The sequence below is a fragment of the Homarus americanus genome, unplaced genomic scaffold (genome assembly GCF_018991925.1).
Source record: "Homarus americanus isolate GMGI-L3 unplaced genomic scaffold, GMGI_Hamer_2.0 scaffold14467, whole genome shotgun sequence".
In the NCBI taxonomy this organism is placed as follows: domain Eukaryota; kingdom Metazoa; phylum Arthropoda; class Malacostraca; order Decapoda; family Nephropidae; genus Homarus; species Homarus americanus.
In genome coordinates, this window is record NW_024733734.1 from 3,593,992 (window position 1) to 3,615,376 (window position 21,385).

At 41.6% G+C, this 21,385-nt stretch overlaps 1 protein-coding gene across 1 annotated transcript in view; it reads right to left on the reverse strand.

The window, feature by feature from the left end:
- The window catches only part of LOC121869874, a 105,056-nt gene extending 83,883 nt beyond the window's left edge, over nucleotides 1-21,173 (reverse strand). Inside the window, exons 1-3 of the mRNA XM_042371439.1 lie at nucleotides 20,742-21,173; nucleotides 17,633-17,763; nucleotides 9,758-9,928 (exon numbers count right to left, since the gene is read on the reverse strand). Coding sequence (XP_042227373.1) covers nucleotides 9,758-9,928; nucleotides 17,633-17,755 — 294 coding nt within the window. The 5' untranslated portion in view covers nucleotides 17,756-17,763; nucleotides 20,742-21,173. The remainder of the gene's footprint in view (nucleotides 1-9,757; nucleotides 9,929-17,632; nucleotides 17,764-20,741) is intronic.
- Between the last annotated feature and the right edge of the window lie 212 nt (nucleotides 21,174-21,385).

The window sequence follows — 21,385 nt, forward strand, 5'->3', positions numbered from 1 at the left end:
ACACACCACCCACACACACACACCACCCACACACACACACACCACCCACACACACACACCACCCACACACACACACACACACACCACCCACACACACACACACCACCACACACACACACACACACCACCCACACACACACACACCACCCACACACACACACACCACCCCACACACACACACACCACCCACACACACACACACACCACACCCACACACACACACACCACCCACACACACACACACCCACTACACACACCACACACCACCCACACACACACACACCACCCACACACACCACCCACACACACACAACCACCCACACACACACACACACCACCCACATACACACACACCACCCACACACACACACACACCACCCACACACACCACCCACACACACACCACCCACACACACACACCACCCCCCACACACACCACCCCACACACACACCACCCCCACACACACCACCCCACACACACACCACCCACACACACCACCCACCCACACACACACACCACCCACCCACACACACACCACCCACCCACATACACCCTCCAACACCCACATACACCCTCCAACACCACCCACATACACCCTCCAACACCACCCACTTACACCCTTCAACACCACCCACATACAACTTCCAACACCACCCACACACACCCTCCGACACCACCCATACACCCTCCAACACCACCCACACACACCCTCCAACACCACCCACATACAACCAGCCTGTAACTCACCATGTCTGAGTTGACTGGAGACCCAGCTACTCGCTTTAACTCTCCTGATGCACTGAGTGAGCCAGGCGACTGTGGTGTTGACCTTGACACCAACGGAGAGGATGGCTTTCAACTAGTTCAGTCCAGGAACAAGCGGAAGGCCGAAAAGGCAGAAAAACTTAGAGACCATCAACTACAACCACAACCCCCCATGAGAGTAAGATTATACTTCCCTGAAGGTACATCACCTGAAGACAAGTATCTCTGGCTGAACGATGCGGAAGACAAATATCCTGAGGCTGAGTTTCAGTTCAGAGTCGGTACACAAGATCATGTTCTGATTAGAAACGACCCAGCAGTCATACAGGATCTCCTCACCAATAGCATAAGGGGAATAACCATGGAACAATCATCCCAACCACCGAGCAAGAAAACCATAATAATCATAGGGCTCGACCAGTACCAGACCCCTACACTACTAGAAGCTCATCCCGACATCAGAAGGACGAAGCGACTCAGGGGCAAGAATGCAGTCATTGCAGACTGGGTTGGCTCGGAAGACCCACCCAAGACCATTCGAGTCCGTGGTGCCTATCGGACTCTGAAGGTAACTCTCTATCAGCCCCCTAACCGGAGGTGTTACAACTGTCAGCACTGGGGCCATGTGGCCCGGTTATGCCCCTCGACTAAGCCGTGGTGTGGTCTCTGCTCAAGGCAACATGCAACACAGGTTTGCAGAGATACAGTTGCTCAAGGGGGTGTCATCCAACAGAAGTGTATTAACTGCAAAACAGTTGGAGTTCCTGTATGGCACCCTGACTGTTCTAGAGCTCCTACACCCCTTCAGCTCCCAGACCCACCACCCATGCAGGTCTCAAGAAACACTAATGCTGCTAGGGTACTCCCTACGGCCAACCCCTGGCCCGCCCTCCCCACCAAAGCTCCAGGATCATCACCAGCAGTCATCGAAAGATCAGTATGGGGCAACACAGACGTACCGACACAACAGGTAGCTGCCAACACACTCCGTGAACACGCACAACGTGAAGAGATCAATGATTTGAAAAATGAAATTAAAGAACTCAAAGCTCAATTTACAGCTCAAACTGAAATGTTAAGGAGCCTCTGTGATACACTAAAGGAAAAAAACACCACCAACACAGTGCAGCAGCTACGGAAAAATTACAGTCAAACTGAAGACATTCAGATGTCAGTACCAGATGTGGAAACTCAAGACCCACCAGGAACTGGTGTCCACGCAGAGGAAAATAGTGATACTGGTAACAGTTCTACTGATGCCTCTGTGGACATGGTCAGTGAAGATGAACAAACACAAACAGAAAATGGTGGTGATGTCGAGTGTAACCAAAGTGTGTCGTTGTCTGCCACTGAAATACAACAATTGTTGAGCCGTACATGCTCCAGAAATGTTTCAAAAAGGTTAACTGGCCTACTGCCTGCCGAAGGGACAGGCAGCGCAGAAAAGAACAGTATCATACAGTGCCTTTTGCTTCTTTCCAAATACATTTCATAATGGCCAGTGTTAATACCAGACAAAGTTCCAAATACATTTCATAATGGCCAGTGTTAATACCAGACAAAGATACAAAGCGGTGAAGGTGATGAGTTGGAACATCTCATCCCTTAGAAAACGATACCCTGACCTACACCACAAAGTTGTGACTGAGGACATCGATATTGTGTGTCTGCAGGAGTGTCTCACACCTAATGGTAAGCCCCCACCCAGTCTGCCTAATTATGTGTATTATGATCCTACTCACACATGTTTGATTTATGTTAAGAAGTCACTCCCGCATGTACCTCTTGTATCCAAAAAGACTACCAACCTTCAGTACCATGGGATCACTATCCACCTGGGCAACTCCACACTCAACGTGCTAAACGCCTATGCTCCCTCAGATCAGCTTCAGTACACAGATCTCCCAGACCTTTTACACACTGAGCCCACTGTCCTGATGGGTGACCTGAATACTAGACACAAGAAATTAGGTGACTCCACCACTAACACCAATGGTAGGAGACTTGTCTCACTTCTCAGTGCATATGAAGATGTTCAAATTATAGGTAATAATGAACCAACACACATCTATGGCGGGGGTCTAGACAAATGTATTGGCTTTAATCTATCATACACAACTCATAGCTCTGATGTTGTCACTGATCTTAAGTCTGACCACAGCCCAATCCAAGCTAGTATACATGTAGCCAACGATACCCCCACTGGTGGTAAACTCAACAGACATAGAATCACAGTCAAGCAAGAACATGAAAGCCAGTTCATAGACTTCATCCATGACTGGTACAAGGGCTACAAGCCTGACAACTACCAAAGTTTCCATGATGATCTGATAGATAGGACTTATGCATACTTCACCAACAATGCCTCCACCAAAAAAAGGAGAAAACGTGGTCAGCATAATGGGAACAGGCAACAGCAGTGCTATAATGACCCTGAGCTGAAAAAACTCAGGGCTAGGGTCAGGAGGGTGGGTAAGGGTTACAGACAAATTAGAACACCTCAAATGTTACAATTGTATCAAGCTTCCCTTGCTGCTGTCAGGGAACGTGTAAACGAACTCAGACAAAATGCATGGGAGACATATGTCAACAGCCTGAACCAACACACATCCCTCAGCAAAGCCTGGAAAGACATAAACATAATCAGAGGTAAAAACAGAAGACACGTCTCCCATCCAAACCCTCTGCAAAAGTCGAATGAGCTAATAACAAAGTGGGCTCATGTGTCTAGCTATGACATGTTACCAGCTGGGACTCGGGGACTCCTTGATGCGAAGTCTGTAGAGAGAAGTAATCTTAATAGCTTTATGCTGGGCAAACAGCACGATGAGTGTGATGTTCCATATACTGAGTGGGGGCTTGACGCCGCCCTCGCCAGGGGTAGGTCTACTTCCCCTGGAGAGGACGGAGTCACCTACAACATCGTTAGACTACTAAGGCGCGTGCCAGGCAATCCATTGTTGGTATTGTACAATATGAGTCATGCCGAGGGCCAACTACCCACATCATGGACCAACAGTATTGTTGTACCAATACCGAAACCAGGACAGCCTGATGCTGTGTAAAACCTTTGAGAGGATGGTTCTTGGCAGACTCTTATATAGAATCAGAGAACACATGTCTCCTAACATAAATGGCTTCACCCATGGTAAAGGTGTACATAATTGCATCACCACATTCCTAACTGTGCATGGTGATGAGAGGCACAGATACACCACATTTCTTGACCTAAAAGCTGCATTTGATATTGCCAATAGGCAACTGATATTGTACGAACTAGCCAAAATGGATATAGGAGGTAGGCTGTTACACTGGATAAGTGGTTACCTAACCAACAGAAGGGCTGCTGCACTGTTTCAGGGTTACAAAAGTGAAGTTAAAGATATGCAACTTGGTACCCCTCAAGGTGGAGTACTTAGCCCCACTTTGTTCAATGTTCTTATGAATGCATTATTAAATTTAATACCAGACAACCCCAGCAATATCTCAATCAGCTATGCTGATGATATTCTTATACATACTAAAACTCATCGTGAAATGCAAACCACCCTGAACCATGTATACGCAGCCTGTGGGAACCTCGGTCTTATTATCTCCACTGAGAAAACTAAGGTGTTCAACAAACAAGCTGGTAACCGCAAACGCGGCCCCGCCAAGTTCAAGATAGGTAACAACACTATTGACTATGTTTCTTCTTTTAAATACCTTGGTGTTTCCGTCCCTTGTACCCTACCTGCCATACAACAGCTAACCCGCCAATGTACTGACAGACTGAGACCTCTTAGAAGTGTAGCGGGGTACAGCCCACACTATGGTGCTAATATTAGAATTGTTAAAACAATGTACCTAGGCTATATAAGATCTCTGATAGATTACCACGCACCAGCCCTGGTCATTCGTGACGGGAAAGGCGTTGACAAGCTCGAGAAAATGCAAAATAAAGCCCTCAGAATTATCCTAGGATGTCCCATGAGCACTAAAGTACTTAATATGAGGAAAGAACTAGGTATACCCAGTGTTAAAGATAGAATAATTGAAGTCAACCTCATGATAGCCCTGAGGCTTCTGCGTGGTGATCCTGATAACATTGTTTCCTTAAAATTGCTAGAATGTATGAACCATGGGACTACTGAGTCTAAATGGATCCAAACTACAGCTACACATATGAAGATGTTTGGACTAGACCACCTGTACAAAGTTGAGACACAACAGCGCTTCCTGCCACCCTGGCGGACAGTTCCCTTCGATATCACAATACCGACGTATCCGCCTAAAAAATTAATTATACAAAGCATTTATCTCCAACACACTGCCAAATTGAGAGCTCTTGAACACATACACACTCTACAGACTGATGATAATATCACACAGACCATCTACACTGATGGATCTCTTAACACCGCCTGTGGGAGGGCTGGAAGTGCTATTGTTGTGACTCAACCTGACGGTAATATAATTGAGAAAGGAGTTAGAATTAACAACTGGGCATCCACTCTACAAACTGAATTAGTTGCCATACTCACAGCTATTAAATTCATTGAAACCACTGATACTGACAGTCTCATCATCACTGACTCTCTATCCTCACTACTTGCCCTTGGCACCCTCGACTCAGGTTTTCACGCTCTTGTCTCTGAAGCCAGACACAAATATGCGTGCCTTGTTGACCGGGGTGTCAAGGTCAAACTGTTGTGGATCCCCTCTCACATAGGCCTCATAAAACATGACAGAGTTGATGCCCTCGCCAAACTCGCGTCTAACAAAGACACCGTTGAATACAATTTGGGCCTGTCAAAAAGAACCCTTAAAACTGTAATTAAGAAAGAACTTATTGATGAGTTTGACGCAAGTAGACAAGTGCAAACAGGCACTAGTCGATCCATAGGTTACCATGATGAGATGTATCAAGTGAAACATGTATATGGAGCAAGTAACAAAATCACTAGATTACAAGACGTTGTAACCGCTAGATTAAGGTTAGGATATAAGTACCTTTGGCAGTATGTTCCTCAATCAGATGTAAACAAAACTAAATGTAAAGTGTGTGGCCATACATATGGCCACACACTTGAACACTACGTCCTCGACTGTGTGAAGATAGAACCTTTTAGGGACAGGTCCAAGCACACTGTGTGTGAAATGGTACAACACTTCATCTCTAATGGCAAGATAGCCGACATATTAAGATTGTATCCACTTTTTTGCACTTAGTAACTATATCAATTCTCATGTACAGAACCAAATACGCAATGTGCTTGAATACCTCTCACGTAAATGTGAATAACAAAGTGTGAGGCCAGACATACTGCCTCACACGCCTGTACTCACGCAATTGTGAATAAGTTACCCTTTATGTATAGAACTAAACAAATAATGTAAATGAAATACTGTGTAACATTCAGTGCCATAATATCCTGACAACGGGGGTTAATTATTATGACCCTTTGTAAACTCTACTCTGTAATCCTTTTGCGCTACCGCTCACAGGATGAGTGTGGGGTGCACAATAAAGTAGCCGCTGTAAGTGGCAAAATCAAAATCAAATCATATACAACTTCCAACACCACCCACATACAACTTCCAACATCACCCACACACACCCTCCAACACCACCCACACACACCCTCCAACACCACCCATACACCCTCCAACACCACCCACACACACCCTCCAACACCACCCACCACACCCTCCAACACCACCCAAACACACCCTCTAACACCACCCAAACACACCCTCCAACACCACCCACACACACCCTCCAACACCATCCACACACACCCTCGAACACCACCCACACACACCCTCCAACACCACCCACACACACAACACCACTCACACACACCTCCAACACCACCCACACACACCCTCCAACACCACCCACACACACCCTCCAACACCACCCACACACACCCTCCAACACCACCCACACACACCCTCCAACACCACCCACACACACCCCTCCAACACCACCCACACACACCCTCCAACACCACCCACACACACCCTCCAACACCACCCACACACACCCTCCAACACCACCCACACACACCCTCCAACACCACACACACACCCTCCAACACCACCCACACACACCCTCCAACACCACCCACACACACCCTCCAACACCACCCACACACACCCTCCAACACCACCCACACACACCCTCCAACACCACCCACACACACCCTCCAACACCACCCACACACACCCTCCAACACCACTCTCACTCCACAACACACACACCCCAACATCAAGCGTGCACACACCCACACACAAAAAAATTAATAAAAAATAACACAAGGGAATTAAGACAGCAAGCATAAGGAGTGAAGGTCTTATTGTATGATACATCTGCGTGTGTGTGTGACTGCGAGTTAAATATCAGCTGTTGAGGAGCGCTTGGCAACACTACTTTCCACTCCATCTCTCTAATTACCCACACCTTTCTGCTTTCTCACTCCATATTTTAAAATGTTATGTAATGTAATGTTGAAGGGATACAACTTTCCCCATTTATACTTATACTGAAATCCCTAAAAATATTTTAGGATTCGTGTTTATTCAAGACATCTTCAGGTCATGAGACCCACTAATCCCCCACCCAAGAAAGGGTGACCTGACATTCCATCACAAGGTCAAAATATGAGACCACTAATCCCCCACCCTACCTCCACCTGGCATTGCATCAGGTCAGGTCAGTTACAGGTCAGGTCAGACCCACTAATCCCCCACAGCTCCATGGGAGTCAAAAATACCAGTCTTTGCTGTAACACACAGCTTCATTCATGCCCATATCTTATAGATTTTAAATTTTCAAATATATTTATTTAAGCAAACTTTTAGATAAACTATTTTGGATTATTATAGTAAAGCAATGGAGTTTCTAACTTAATAAGAACTGCATTTATGGATTCCGGTAGCTTAGACTCGAGGAAAACATCCCCAGCACCCAGAAATGTTCTGAGGAAGAGGGCTAGTGTCCATCTGTGCAAGATAACTAGGTAACGGGGATATCACTTGTACAGTATATGTAAACTGGAAACAGTAAAACTTACACTTTGACAATAATAGAAATAACAAATACCATTTACGCGGTACCCTGCCGAACATGGAATGCTCACTTTACGCGGTGCGTGTACTCTTTTACGCAGAGAGCGGCTGGCGGTCCTCTCCCGCAGCGCCATTTTTGGATTTAAACCTCCCGCCATCTCCCGCCATGTTGGGTAAGCGGCGCGAGTAGGTTGCGCAGTGTATGTCTTTGTTGCGTTATCGGTGACGTCATATGACGTATCGGACTGTGATTGGGCCAAGCATCCTTACCTCCCTCCCCCGCTAGCCGTGATTGGTTTAATGTACTATGAAGTGCCCCACCGCGGGAGCATTCAAGCCCCTTGACCTACCCGCGCCAGTTACACCCCTTCAGGCTACACCGTGTATATCGGTATCTATTGTTCCATAAGAATGGCTTCCACCGGACCACCACAAAGAAACTTTGCATTACCTGGACCCAGCCGCCCTAAACCAAAGAAGATACAACGTTCCCTAAGCTACAAAATTAAATACAAGATCATCTGAGAGTTGGAGAAAGGAACAAGACAGGTTGATTTGGCGCGCCAGCATGGTGTTAACGAATCTACGATCCGGACAATTAAGAAGGATGCAGCCAAAATAAAGGAGCACATGAACATCACAAAGTCTACAGGTGCTTCTATGATCAAGTATTGCCACAACCAGGTGCTTCTGGGCCCTGAATTGTGTACACAATGTCTGCAGTGACAAAGAATGATCAATTAAAAAATACTCTGCCACACTGGGATGAGCTAGGAGACCACAAAATAGCAGCTTCCTGTCTAGCATCAACGTTCAATTTTATTGTTCCTTCCTGCCCTCACGGCATTTCCATTTACAGTATAATTACCTGTATTTGTACTGTACAATTATAACATCACAATTGATTGATTGTGGTATTTACATCCTTAGCGATGCAATAGTTTACCGGTTGGTCATATGCTGCCGAATTAAATATACGCTTAAAAGACTAAAATAAAATAATGTAAGAAAAAAAAGTAAAAATAATATAGAACTTTCTTAAAAACCATTTAAACGTTAATAGAAAAACTCAAAGTTTGTGTAGAAGGCCAGCGTCCTCCACGAAGGAGAGGACATTCTCTCCCACACTACCCACTCCCCCACAAGCACCAAAGAGAGACAGTAAGACCCCCCCCCTCGAATAGTAAATGGGACCAGGCAGTCATCACAATGGAGAGGGACCCTCTCCATTAAAAAAATCATGAGTCAGCCATGTGTGGTCTTTACAGAGGCAGGCCAAAGCAGCCTCCTGGCGGCGCAACAGTCCCTGATATCTCCAGGCACCCAATGCAGGGTAGATGTAGAGGAGCTTGTTTGCCCCGACAGCATTCCATCTGCACTGCCAACTCGAGTAGATGGCAGCTCTTATTACTGGCTTCATATCAGCAGCAGGTAGAGGGGAATGAAATGCACACTCATTCCCCTTCTCCCCCACATGGACCGGAACCTAGCAAAACCTGACTTTGCGGCCCCGACCTTGGATGAGAGCCACTGTAAAATATATAAAACTTAGGGATGTAGCAATGAAACACTAGCTAAGGCCTGAAGAGCACTACGAAAATCGCTGAGGTTGGGTAAAAATAATCTTGACGGCAAGTAAAATACCTAAAAGTTCTGCCATAAAATTAGATGCCATAGTGGGAAGACTACCATCCTGACAGAATTTGGGAAAGACTACCCCAAAACCCACCCTGCATCCGACTTAGAGCTGCCCACGGGGCAGCACTAGGGAACATATCTGAACAGGAGGAAGACAAGGAACCGGGGCAGCACTAGGGAACATATCTGAACAGGAGGAAGACAAGGAGCCATCGTAATATTCTCTAGAAGTGGAAATGGAAAAGGATCTATAAAGGGCTAAGAACAATAAATGTCCCTCACCTTAACACACACACTTACTATTAATGAGGTACTGGCAGCAACTGGTCCACTGACACCCTGAGTGGCATGTGTTAACAGATGGCAGTTGAGACACTCTTTGATGGTCCAGCCACCAACACGGGAGCTGCTTATTAAGAACTTCTGTCCCTCTGTTATGCCACCTAAGCTCAAGGTAACCAAGAATGCACCCTAAAGAAGGAAAAAATAAAGTTGATAAATAAGAACGGCAGTTACTGAAAGGAGTCAAACATTTCTTTTGGGCAGTTAGACATTGTTTTTATAAAAGCCAAGGTTTGGTAATTACTACTAAGAGATAGCACTTGAGGCAAGACAAAATAGGCACATAAAAAAGTTTACTCTCTTAATATTGATAGATCTGTCATTGTTACTGATATACACATAGGGAATTAAGAAAGAGGACTCAGGATTTTGTCTCTGTCAAATTTTATACAGGAGCCCCCCAAGTTTGCGGATGACACCCTGGATGTACCCAAGAATGTCTGTGGGTAGTTTTAAAGTTGCCAGCATTTCTTCGGGACAGGGAGCCATTCATTCTAGAGACAGTAATTTCCTTTACCTGTATTGTTATATGTGTGTGTGTGTAGACACACACACGCAAAACCAGGGCCGGATTCAGGAGAGGGCAAAGTGGGCAGTTGCCCAGGGGCCTCCACAATCTGGGGGCCTCCACATATCAGGGCTGGTCGACTTGAAACCACATGAATGACTCCAGTCATGTCTCACTTTTGTGTGTGTGTGTTGGGAATTTGTACACTATCAATAAATATACAGTTAATTAAAAATTTCACAATGTTCTAATTTCTTCAATATAATTGCATATGGTTTCAAAATTCTCCAAAGAAGTGTTCAAATTTCAAAATTTTCCCGGGGGGCTTACAGCGCCCCCCGGAACTCCCAGATGTTTAGGCTCACTTCACTCGCCACCCCTCCCTCTTGGGTAGTTATAATGAGGGGGCCTCCACAAAGAGGCTGCCCATGGGCCTCCACAGGTCTAAATCCGGCACTGAGCAAAACACATACATATAAATAATAATTGGAAAATGCCTTATAACTTTAAAGCACGAGCTTGAAGGTAGACATCACATTTTTAATAAATTTGTTTATGATTATTTGAGAGATGATTTTCCCATTACAGCATTATCTATTTGTATGTGTTCATATATACAATACAGGTAAAAGAAATAATTGTACTAAGAGAATATATATTTCTTTCCTAAGAGAATATATATTTCTTTGTACATGAGTTAAAATGTACCCCTACCCCACCCCGGTCCGCAAACGTTATTCTTGGATTTGGCAATTCGCAGCCATTTTGAAAACCTAATCCTCACGGATACGCGGGGGTTAGGTAACAGAGATACCCGTGAATGTTAAAAATCCGTGTACTTTTGCTGCCCCCCACCCCCTAAAAAAACCCTGGCCCCCCCCATGTCCTTATTTACCGTATATACCTGTGTGTAGTTCGAGTTTTTAAGACCACATTATTTGGCAAAAAATTGGGGGTCGACCTCTAAACGGGTAATAGTTTCGCTAGGTTGAAAAATATTTACTAGTAACTACCAGTAAACAATGGAAACGACGCACCACCAGCTGTGAGTGTCGGTACAGTTGCCAGGGCAGATCTCTTGCGTCATCATAGCAAGGCCAAAGTAGCCAAATGCATGGTATGGTAACACAGGATGATGTAAAACATAAAGTATTCATTTTTTAAAGTTTATTTATAGATACTGGAAATAAATTTTTTTCATTACATTTGAAGCATCAATCTTTGTTAATTAAATTTGAAACAAAAGAAAACTACGATACCGTATTTCTAAATACCAGGTATTTTCATTAAAATATTACATCACAAGTATATTTTACCTTAACTGTGACTGAATGAATATATTCTCAGAAATAAATATGGAAATGTAATATTTTTGCTGAAATGACGTACGTATTACAGTGGAAAGTGGGATAAAATCATGACGAAAACAATGACTTTCGCTTTCTTTCGTTGTTCAAAAAATTTTACCGTGGAACAAACCTGTACTGTACATGTACTAAATGATTACGGTACTAAAATTGTTATGCCTATTGCAAATATAGATTGTTTATACAGGTATTCAAATAAATCACTATCTTACAAGAATCCCAGCAATGTAAGTTATATTCACCCAGGTCGTTTGGGTGGCAAATAATGAGAAGAGCTTATTCACTCTTAAGTAATGATAAATAAACACACAGGCCTTCAACGCCAACTGTCAAATCTTATCTCAAATAAATAAACAAACACCACACTCTGTCACCTCACCTCCCGCCCCCCATGCTCGCTGGCTACCTGCCTCCTTGTGTTCCCAGACAAAAGATTGGTGATAACTTTATTCTTTAAGGTGTTTATCTTATATAATATCTCAGACTAAAGTTAGGAGATTATAATTTGCATTGCTGGAATCCTTGCAAGACAGCCAATAATTTGAATATAAACATCATATATTTTGCCCAAGATATAAAAATGTAGTACATTAGTGTACAATACTGTAGTACATTTTATAATACAGTATAGAGTTTTCAACTGTATTTTTGGGTAGATTAACATAAATTTCTTCATTTATTTTCAACCATTTACATGCACACACCGTACTAAAAGAAATAAATGACCTTAGTGCAAAGCTGGAGTGTACATGTACCAATTTCATTACAGTGGTCCTCGGTTAACGAGCGCCTAGGTTAACGAGATTTCGGTTAACGAGTTACCTTCCATAAGATTCTTAACTTCGGTTAACGAGCAATTCCTCGATTAACGAGTTTCTTATGAGCCGACTTCAACATGTTTTCGCTTGCATTTGGCGGTCCACCAGCTGTAGTATTAGTCCGGCAATACAGTAATCGGTTTTAGGGCTTAAATTCCTTACTATTTTAGTAAATATCAAGAAGTTTATACTATTCAAAAATTTTAAAAGTTTAATATTAACTTTTTTAGTCATTTTAACAATTATTGAACATAATTGAAGGTAAAGAAACTAGTTTCTGGCATGCCATCCAGCCTGTTAACACACCAGACAGGCGTTAGTCTCTCTCTGTTTTCAGTGGAGGTAACATCTTGCTTGAGACTCTCTTCAACTAAACGCTTTTTTTTCTGTTTCCAAGCAAATTATTGGTCATTTTGAAATTTATTTTACATATTGACAATATTTAATGCAGTGCAGTGTTGATTTAAAGAAAATAATCTTGAATTACACCAAGTGAACTAAAATTTTATGGGTGAAATGGCGCCATGGGGTGACTTCTCTTCCACCCCAATGCCTTCTCTTCTCCCTTCTCCTCCACCCCCATTCTAATTCCCATCATCATCATCATCATCCAGGAGCCTTCTACATACACACCTCAAAGTAAGTGTATTTTTCTACCCTTTTTGTTGAATTTAGGCAATTTTCGGTGAGCTGGAACCAATTACCAAAAAACCCCTTGAAACAATAGTTTCGGTTAACGAGTTTTTCGGTTAACGAGCAACCTTCTAGAATGGATTGTGCTCGTTAACCGAGGGACCACTGTACGGTACTAAAATTGTTATGTCTAGTGCAAATTAGAGCATGTTGCTATTCAAATTAATCAGTGTCTTACAAGAATCCCAGCAATGTTAATTATATTCTCCCAGGTCATTTCACTGGCATTTTAAAATGGGAAAAGCGTAGTAGGACTGTTAAATAAACACACAGAGACCTTCGGCTCAAACTGTCAAACATATCACCTCCCCCCACCCCTCGCTGGCTGGCTGGCTCCGTCCCTCCCTCTTGAAAAATACTTGAATGGAAATATACAATATTTTTGTTGAAACTACCCGCATTTTAGTGTAAAGTGTCATAATAATAAATGGTAAACAATTTGCCTTCGGCACTCGTGTTTCAGGCACGGTGAGCCTCAGTTTATAGGACGTAGAGCGTTTTTACTGAAGGTTTTGGTTCCATTACCCTCAAATCTTGGGTCGACCTATAAATGAGGAATATCATAAATTAACAATTTTTTGGTCAAAAAATCAGGGTCGACCTACAATGCTGATGTCAACACAAGCGTGGTTACAACGAGACTGACTGAGTGCGGGAGCGCGGGGTGGGGTGACGCGGGCGGTGTGGGGTGGCGGGCGGTGTGGGGTGGCGGGCGCGATTTGAATGTACTTCAATTACTGTACTTCAATGTACAGAATATTCCTCCGGCGGGGCAATCCGCGTATTTGCAAATCCGTGTATGCTAAACCCGCATATGTGAAGGGCCGACTGCGGACACACACACACACAATGGTCCCTCGGTTAACGAACGCCTCGGCTAATGAAATTTCAGTTAACGAATTACCTTCCATAAGAATCTTCAATTCGGTTAACGAACAAAAATTTGATTAACGAAATCCTTACGAAAATCAAGTTTTGTTGTGAGCTTCAGCTGGTCAGCTGAAGGCCCAGTCTGCCAATTCAGTAATCTGTTCTAAGTTTAAATTTGTTTCCAATGGATTAAATAACATTTAAGTTGAGCTTTTTAATATTTTTGAATGTTTTATATTAAAATTATTGTCATTTTAACATTAAATATTGAAAATATATGCAGTACTGTAGAGGGAACTAACATACCAGTTTGTTGTTGTGCGAATGAGTTTATGGCCCAGTCTGCCAATTCAGTAATCTGTTCTAAGTTTAAATTCGCTTTCAATGGATTAAATATCAATAAATTTCATCTTTTTAATATTTTTGAATGTTTTTTATTAAAATTATTAGTCATTTTAACATTTATTTAACATATTGATAAGATACAGTATGCAGCAAAGGGAACTAGTTAGTTGTGCACCCATCAGATGCATGGGTCAGTCACCAGGCGTCAGTCTGGCTTTGTTTACTGTTGAGAGAGCAACTATTTTGTTGGTGTCTTGAATATTTTTGCATTTTTCATTGAAATTATTGGTCATTCTGAACTTTAGTTAACATATTGATAATATATAGCACAGTGCAGTGTTGATTTAAAGAAAATAATCTTGAATTATACCTAGTGAGCTTAAAATTTTATTGGTGAAATGAGGCATCAAGCATGGGTCCACTGAAGGTGATTTTTCCTCCATACCACTTCCTTCTCTTCTCCCTTCTCCTCCACCCCCACTTCTAATTCCCATCATCATCATCAACCAAGAGCCTTCTACATACACACCTCAAAGTAAGTGTACTTTACTGCATTTTTTTTTTACTTTATTATGTACTTTTTGGTGAGCTGGAACCAATTACCCAATATCCCATTGAAACAATGGATTTGGTTAACAAAATTTTCGTTTAACGAACGACCTTCTGGAACGAATTGTGTTCGTTAACCGAGAAACCACTGTACAGTCATGTGCCGGTTAACGTCCTAGATACATTCTTGGAAACGAGATGTTAACCGATATGGACGTTGTCCGAAAGTACAGAAACCTATGGGATTTATTCTAATTGGTTCCAGGCACCCAACCCCAAGTTTCCCATTTTACGACCATTTAGACCCACTAAATGTATATATAATGCTATGGTAAATATCATAAACACACATAGGCATGGCTAGGTTTATTACAAAGTGATGAAAAGGGTACGATCAATACTGTACAGTGGGTAGTCCACAAAACATGTAGCCATGTCTCTTTATTTGAGTGCCCCGTCATAGGAGTCCGTTTTCTCTCACTTCAGGACGCCTGAGTCCTCCGTTTTCTCTTAATCTTAGAGGGCAGTGCACCAGAGACTTCGATATTCCTTAGTAATGCCACAGAATTTGAAATTGCAACCCCAATTGCAACTGGGCTTGCAATTGTTGAGGCAACTAGATATGTCTGATTACAGCAAGTGTGTTATTGTCAATTTGTGGGTGAAAGATTTTATCCTCAATAGATGTACGTTAACATTACACCTGGAGGCAAATGCTTAAAAAAAAGCCAAAGGAAGGAAGCATATTCCTTTAACACATAATATCTGACCAGTATGGGGAGGATCATCGTGTCTCCGTCAGGGGGTCGTGGAGTGGTGGTCCATTTTTTTAGGGGGGCACGGACGTATATGCGATCGGACGTTAACTGGCGCATGACTGTAGTTGCTCTCTCGATTGTAAACAAAGCCAGACTGACTCCTGGTGACTGACCCACACATCTGATGGGTGCTCAACTAACTAGTTCCCTGTACTGCATATATTATCAATATGTTAAATAAATGTTAAAAATTACTTATAATTTTAATAGAAAACATGCATAAATATTATAAAGCACAACTTTATTGATATTTACTCCATTGGAAACGAATATAAACATAGAACAGATTACTGAATTGGCTGAGTACCCCCTCAGCTGATCAGCTGATGTTCAAAACAAAACGTGATTTTCGTAAGGAATTCGTTAATATAATTTTTGTTCGTGAACCGAAATGAAGATTCTTATGGAAAGTAATTCGTTAACCGAAATTTTGTTAACTGAGGCGTTTGTTAACCAAGGGACCACTGTTCAGACATTTTTACAGACAACATGATTATGCTTAGTCATTCTTAAAATTTTTGACATAAAACCAAACAATGATTAGTTTAACCATATAAGTTTGTGGGTTAAAGGAAGCTGTGCCAGTTAAGATGCAAGCAGCTGTCCCACAAGCCCCACTTACATTTATTTACATTAATGTATGTCACTGCAGATGTAATGTGTGTCATTACAGTTGAGAATTTAGCCTTTATCCCTTGACCCAGAACTTTCCAACAGCCGGAATTGAAATTTTCTCGGAAAATTCTGAGAAAATTTTCCAGATACCCAGAAAATTCCGGGGATGGGGGATATTTTTCCGGGTTCGATAGATGATGTAGTGGGAAATTATTGGAACTTCCAAGAAATTTTCCCATTATCCAGAAAATTCCGGGGATGAGGCATTTTTTCCGGCTTTGAGAAAGTCATCTCGTAACCCGGAAATTTCTCATTCCCAGAAGTGTTCTGCACCAATTGTTCTGGCTAACGGAGATATCACTGCATTAGAATAATGGTTCCTGTATGTATACAGCTCCTCCCCGACTTACGACCTACTCGACTTACGACCACCCGGACTTACGACCTGCCTCAGTCGTACCAAAATTTTGTCAAATTACGTATTTTCGAGTCCCAACATCAGTACACAGACAAAATTTTCATTTGTAATTCACTTTAAAATGGCTGGCAAGCTTAAAAGTGAGAGTTTTGTGGTGCTGAGAAGAAAAAGAGACACCCATTTTCGATTTTCTAGGTATTATTTAAGCATTTTTGACTTACGACCATTTCGACTTACATCCTGGATTTGGGTCCCTAACCCTGTCGTAAGTCGGGGAGGAGCTGTATATAAAGAATTAAAGGCAGCTTTGAATAGGAAAACTCAACACCGCGGGGCTGATGTGAGAAATTATGTGGGGCTCAACTTATAAATTTAACCCTTTCACTGGCCGATGACACTATTTGCGTCACTACACAGGCCGTGGGGAGCAAATGTCTCCCTTGACCCTGAGCACTCACACTGGCCAGACCAAAGGCATGGGGATCCAGCATGTAAGATATTATCTTTCCACACCCATTTCATTGTATATACTGTATCATTGTATATACTGTAGTGCTTTAACTATTTTGTTCTTTTATTACGTAATAAATAGATGGAATATTCGCCAAATTTTACCCGTAAATGGTAAATGAAAAATAAATTAAATTAAAAATCTATGCATTTTGGATGATGCAGGTAGCATCATCGGCCAGTTTACGGGCGAGATTTGGACCGGACGAGTGGCTGGCGAGAGGGATAATACCGTACAGCACTGTGAATAACCTTGTCTATGGCCTGAGTGTGCGTAGCTGCTAAGACACTGTAAAAGGCAGAAAAACAGAACATTACCAACCTTTAAGAAGAAAGGGTGTTGGCCTTCTTCTGGTGTAAGGTTTGGTACACCCTGCACTAGTGCGTCAGCTGTCTCTTGCACATGCAGACGGATATTCAGACATCTACAAGCCAGCTGCACCATCCTCACCCCTGAATTGTAGAAAAACAAAAACAGAATTTGTTACATGGAATACTGTACAGTACATCCACAGAAGCAGGATGAAGATGTGCTGCATATTAAGTGCAGTATAAAGATTGTTAAGTTTACTGTGCTGTACTTACATACAATAGTAAAGTACAGCACTGATTTGTATCTAATCACAGTGAAAGCATGTGTGAGTCATTAAAAATTTAACAAGATCAATTGTGGAATTTGGAACTAAATTATAGGAATCATTCAACACAAAATTCTAGATCAGGAATATGATAAGCAACATTTGTATTCTTAAAATAAAGTAAGTTAAATAGTCTGCAATGTCCTATGAATATGATAACTTGAGAAAGGTATCTAAAGTAATATCCCCATTAGCCAGAATCTCCATTAGCCAGAACTCTCCAATAGCTGGAACTGAAATTTGAATTTTTTCTGTAAAATTTCTCTCAATTCTGGGTTAGGGAACAATTTTCCGAGGTTAAAAATCATTAAGCATTTTCTGGAAGATTTTGAGAAAAAATCTGGAACCTCTCTCCAAATACTTTTTTCTGGGTCTTGGAACAAATTCCGTGGAAGCAAGAAGCACAACTACAGGAGAAAGTTCCGAGAAAATCTCGCAAAACTTTTCTTTTCCAGGCCTGGGAATGAGAGTGATCAGAAAGTGACAAAATATTGTGTCAGGCTCCTGGGTCCTCAGTTCTGGATAAGTGGGTGGGTGGGTGGGAAGACCACTTGGGCCATAAGCTCACACGGTATGATTGGCTAATGCTGTCCTGTGACCTCATGGGATGCCTGAGATAGGTTGATGCATCTCCCAGGTGACCCCCCTTAAGCCCACATCATACCCCAAGGCTAGCACCAGGACACGCTTAGTTCATTGTCACCAGCCATTCTACAAGTTTGATCTCTCACTCGCTGTTGTTTTGGCATACAATTTGTGTTGTGCACTACTGTACATGATTGTACCAGGGCAAAGTCAACTAAAAAAACAGTGTTAAAGTAGTTTTAAGATGTGAACAGTGATTACAGTGTGTAATTTTACTGTAAATTAACATTGTGTGAACACTGTACATAGTAGTGGACAGTGTTTGCGTAATGTTCATTACTGTATCAGGACACAATTGAGTAAGAATACTGTAAGTCAGTGGCATACCATGGTTGCACTGATGAGACATGCAGAACACCACATATATCAGTTATCAAATCAAATATCAAGTAGGATAAGGCCTTTCTCTAAATAAGGGTTGCCAAGCTTTTATAAATACCTAATTTCTTAAATTATATCAAAGGCATCTGACAGAGCATCTATTATAAATCATTAAATAATGGGTGCAAAAATACTTACGGCTAAAGAATATTAAGCTTTCAGTGTGATCTACAGTAATTTAGAAATAAATTAGTTAAGAAGAATTATTAGGTATCATGCACAACGCTGGCCCTCTGTAAAGTTGCCAATGATCTTATTGCTGAACATTTAAATAATTAATAAATATTTTTATTTATATGACCCAATTATTATTTCAAGTAAAACAGAAAACTGATTAACTTTCCCAAGTGAAAAAAATATAAGTGAAAGTGGACTGTAGGGTTATTTAGAAATATTAAAAATGATAATGTGGACCAGTTTTGTCTAGCTGACTGAGAGCAGCAAACGGTCTACTGTACATAGCCTCTTGACAAGTGAATGCAGTTTTCGAATTGCAGGCATTTGTACTCATTACATTTACAGAATCCTTATTAAATAGCCACTCTTATGGAACAACAACCCTTAGGTAATATAATATCACCGTATAACACAAGACTTCACGCTTTTTAAGGAAAAAAAATATTAAATTTGACTAAAATGGCTCAAATGCCTTATGCACCAACACAATAAAGTTCATTTTAGAATGTTATTGACAGGATGGTTATGTCTATATGTCCACTGACGGCATGTGGCTTATCCTTCTGCATGCATTGAGGGATGCTGAGTCTCCTCGACTTTCCTGAGTGAAAACTGTGATGACTCTGAAATTAAATTTGTATTATTGAAGATACTATTTAAAACTATATTTTGCTTTCTACTAGGCATGCCTTGCATTCATTAAGAATATGCCACTGCTGTAAGTACTGTACAGTGTTAAGATGTGAACAGTGATTACAGTGTAAATTAGGATTGTGTGAATACAGTACATAAGCTAAAGCGCATAGCAGTGGACAGTGTTTGAGTACTGTAGCATCGTATATGGTGTAATTTGTGTACACATTGTACTGTGTACACGTGTACTACAATGCCGAAAGCTACAGAGAAAACCCGTGGCACCAAGGGGGTTCCAAGAGAGGCCCAGTGAAAAAGACTGTCCATTAAAAAAAATGGACATTCTGACCAAACACGAGAAGAAAATGACAGAGAAAGCATTGATTGAGGAGTATGGAGTGGGTATGTCCACCATCTATGATGTGAAGTTTGCCAAGGGGAAGCTGAGGCAACAGGAACAAAAAGCTTTGTCAGGCGCAGGTAAATAATAAGCCTCACCCACACTCGTAAGGGTCCAGTGAAATACGAGAAAGTGGATACTGCTGTGTACGGGGTCTGCCCATGTCATCACCACTGTTTTTACCCATTTCATCACCACTGTTTTTACCCGTTTCGTTACCGCGTTCATTCTCATCACCATTTCAAGGGCAAAACATTCCATAAAATTCTTACATAATTAATACACCAATATAAAGGGACACAAAAATTCCACCAAATTTGCCAAAATAACTGTTGCTTGGGATAGAAAATAATCAAAACACCTAGTTAACAAAATTGTATTATGAAATTATGCCTCGGAATAACAATACATTGGATCATGCAAGCATCTCACTAAGACAATATATTAAAGACACTAAAAACTAAAAACATTATTAAAAATGTAATCATCTCACTTAAACAATGCTGTATGTGAAAGACTAAAAATAAATTAAAAAGAAAAACATTGTTATTACTCACGCAAGCTTGGAAGACGACACTGACATTTTTTTAGGAAATTAGAAGCGGTGATATTTTTTTCTTCATATTCATCCCACAGCTTCCACAGATGGACCTGTTTGCCATGATTTGCTTTTCTTGTGCATGATTTTAGCTTGTGCTCAGCAACTAGTTGTAATTGCAAATCAACCAATGTGGTGAAGAAGAAGAAATCACCTTCATTTGTTGATCATTGTGCCAATTACAGCAACCCAAGAATTCCAGAAATTCACTTCACTCAATCGATAGAACTATTTTTTTCTATTATCAATTTTTTATATACACGTCCATCGCAAATTTATAATGAAGAAGTTATTGAATTTTAAAAAGAATAAATGGTAAAGGTGTAGAATGTAGATAACGGCTGCCACCAGAAGTTGTTTGTTAATTTTCTTTATATTTACTGTACTTATTGTTTTGATGATTTGAAGTACAGTATATTAAAAGAAACGACAACTTTCTATAATGATTTTACCCTTAAGCCCCGGGTTAGGGTGCTGCTGGCAGTACCCCCCACGGGGTTAAATAAAAAAACAATCAACTTTTCCAAAAATAATAAAAAATAAAAAAGCGGGAAAATAAGCGGACGTTCTAGAACGTCACCCGGGGCCTAAGTGTTTTTTAAT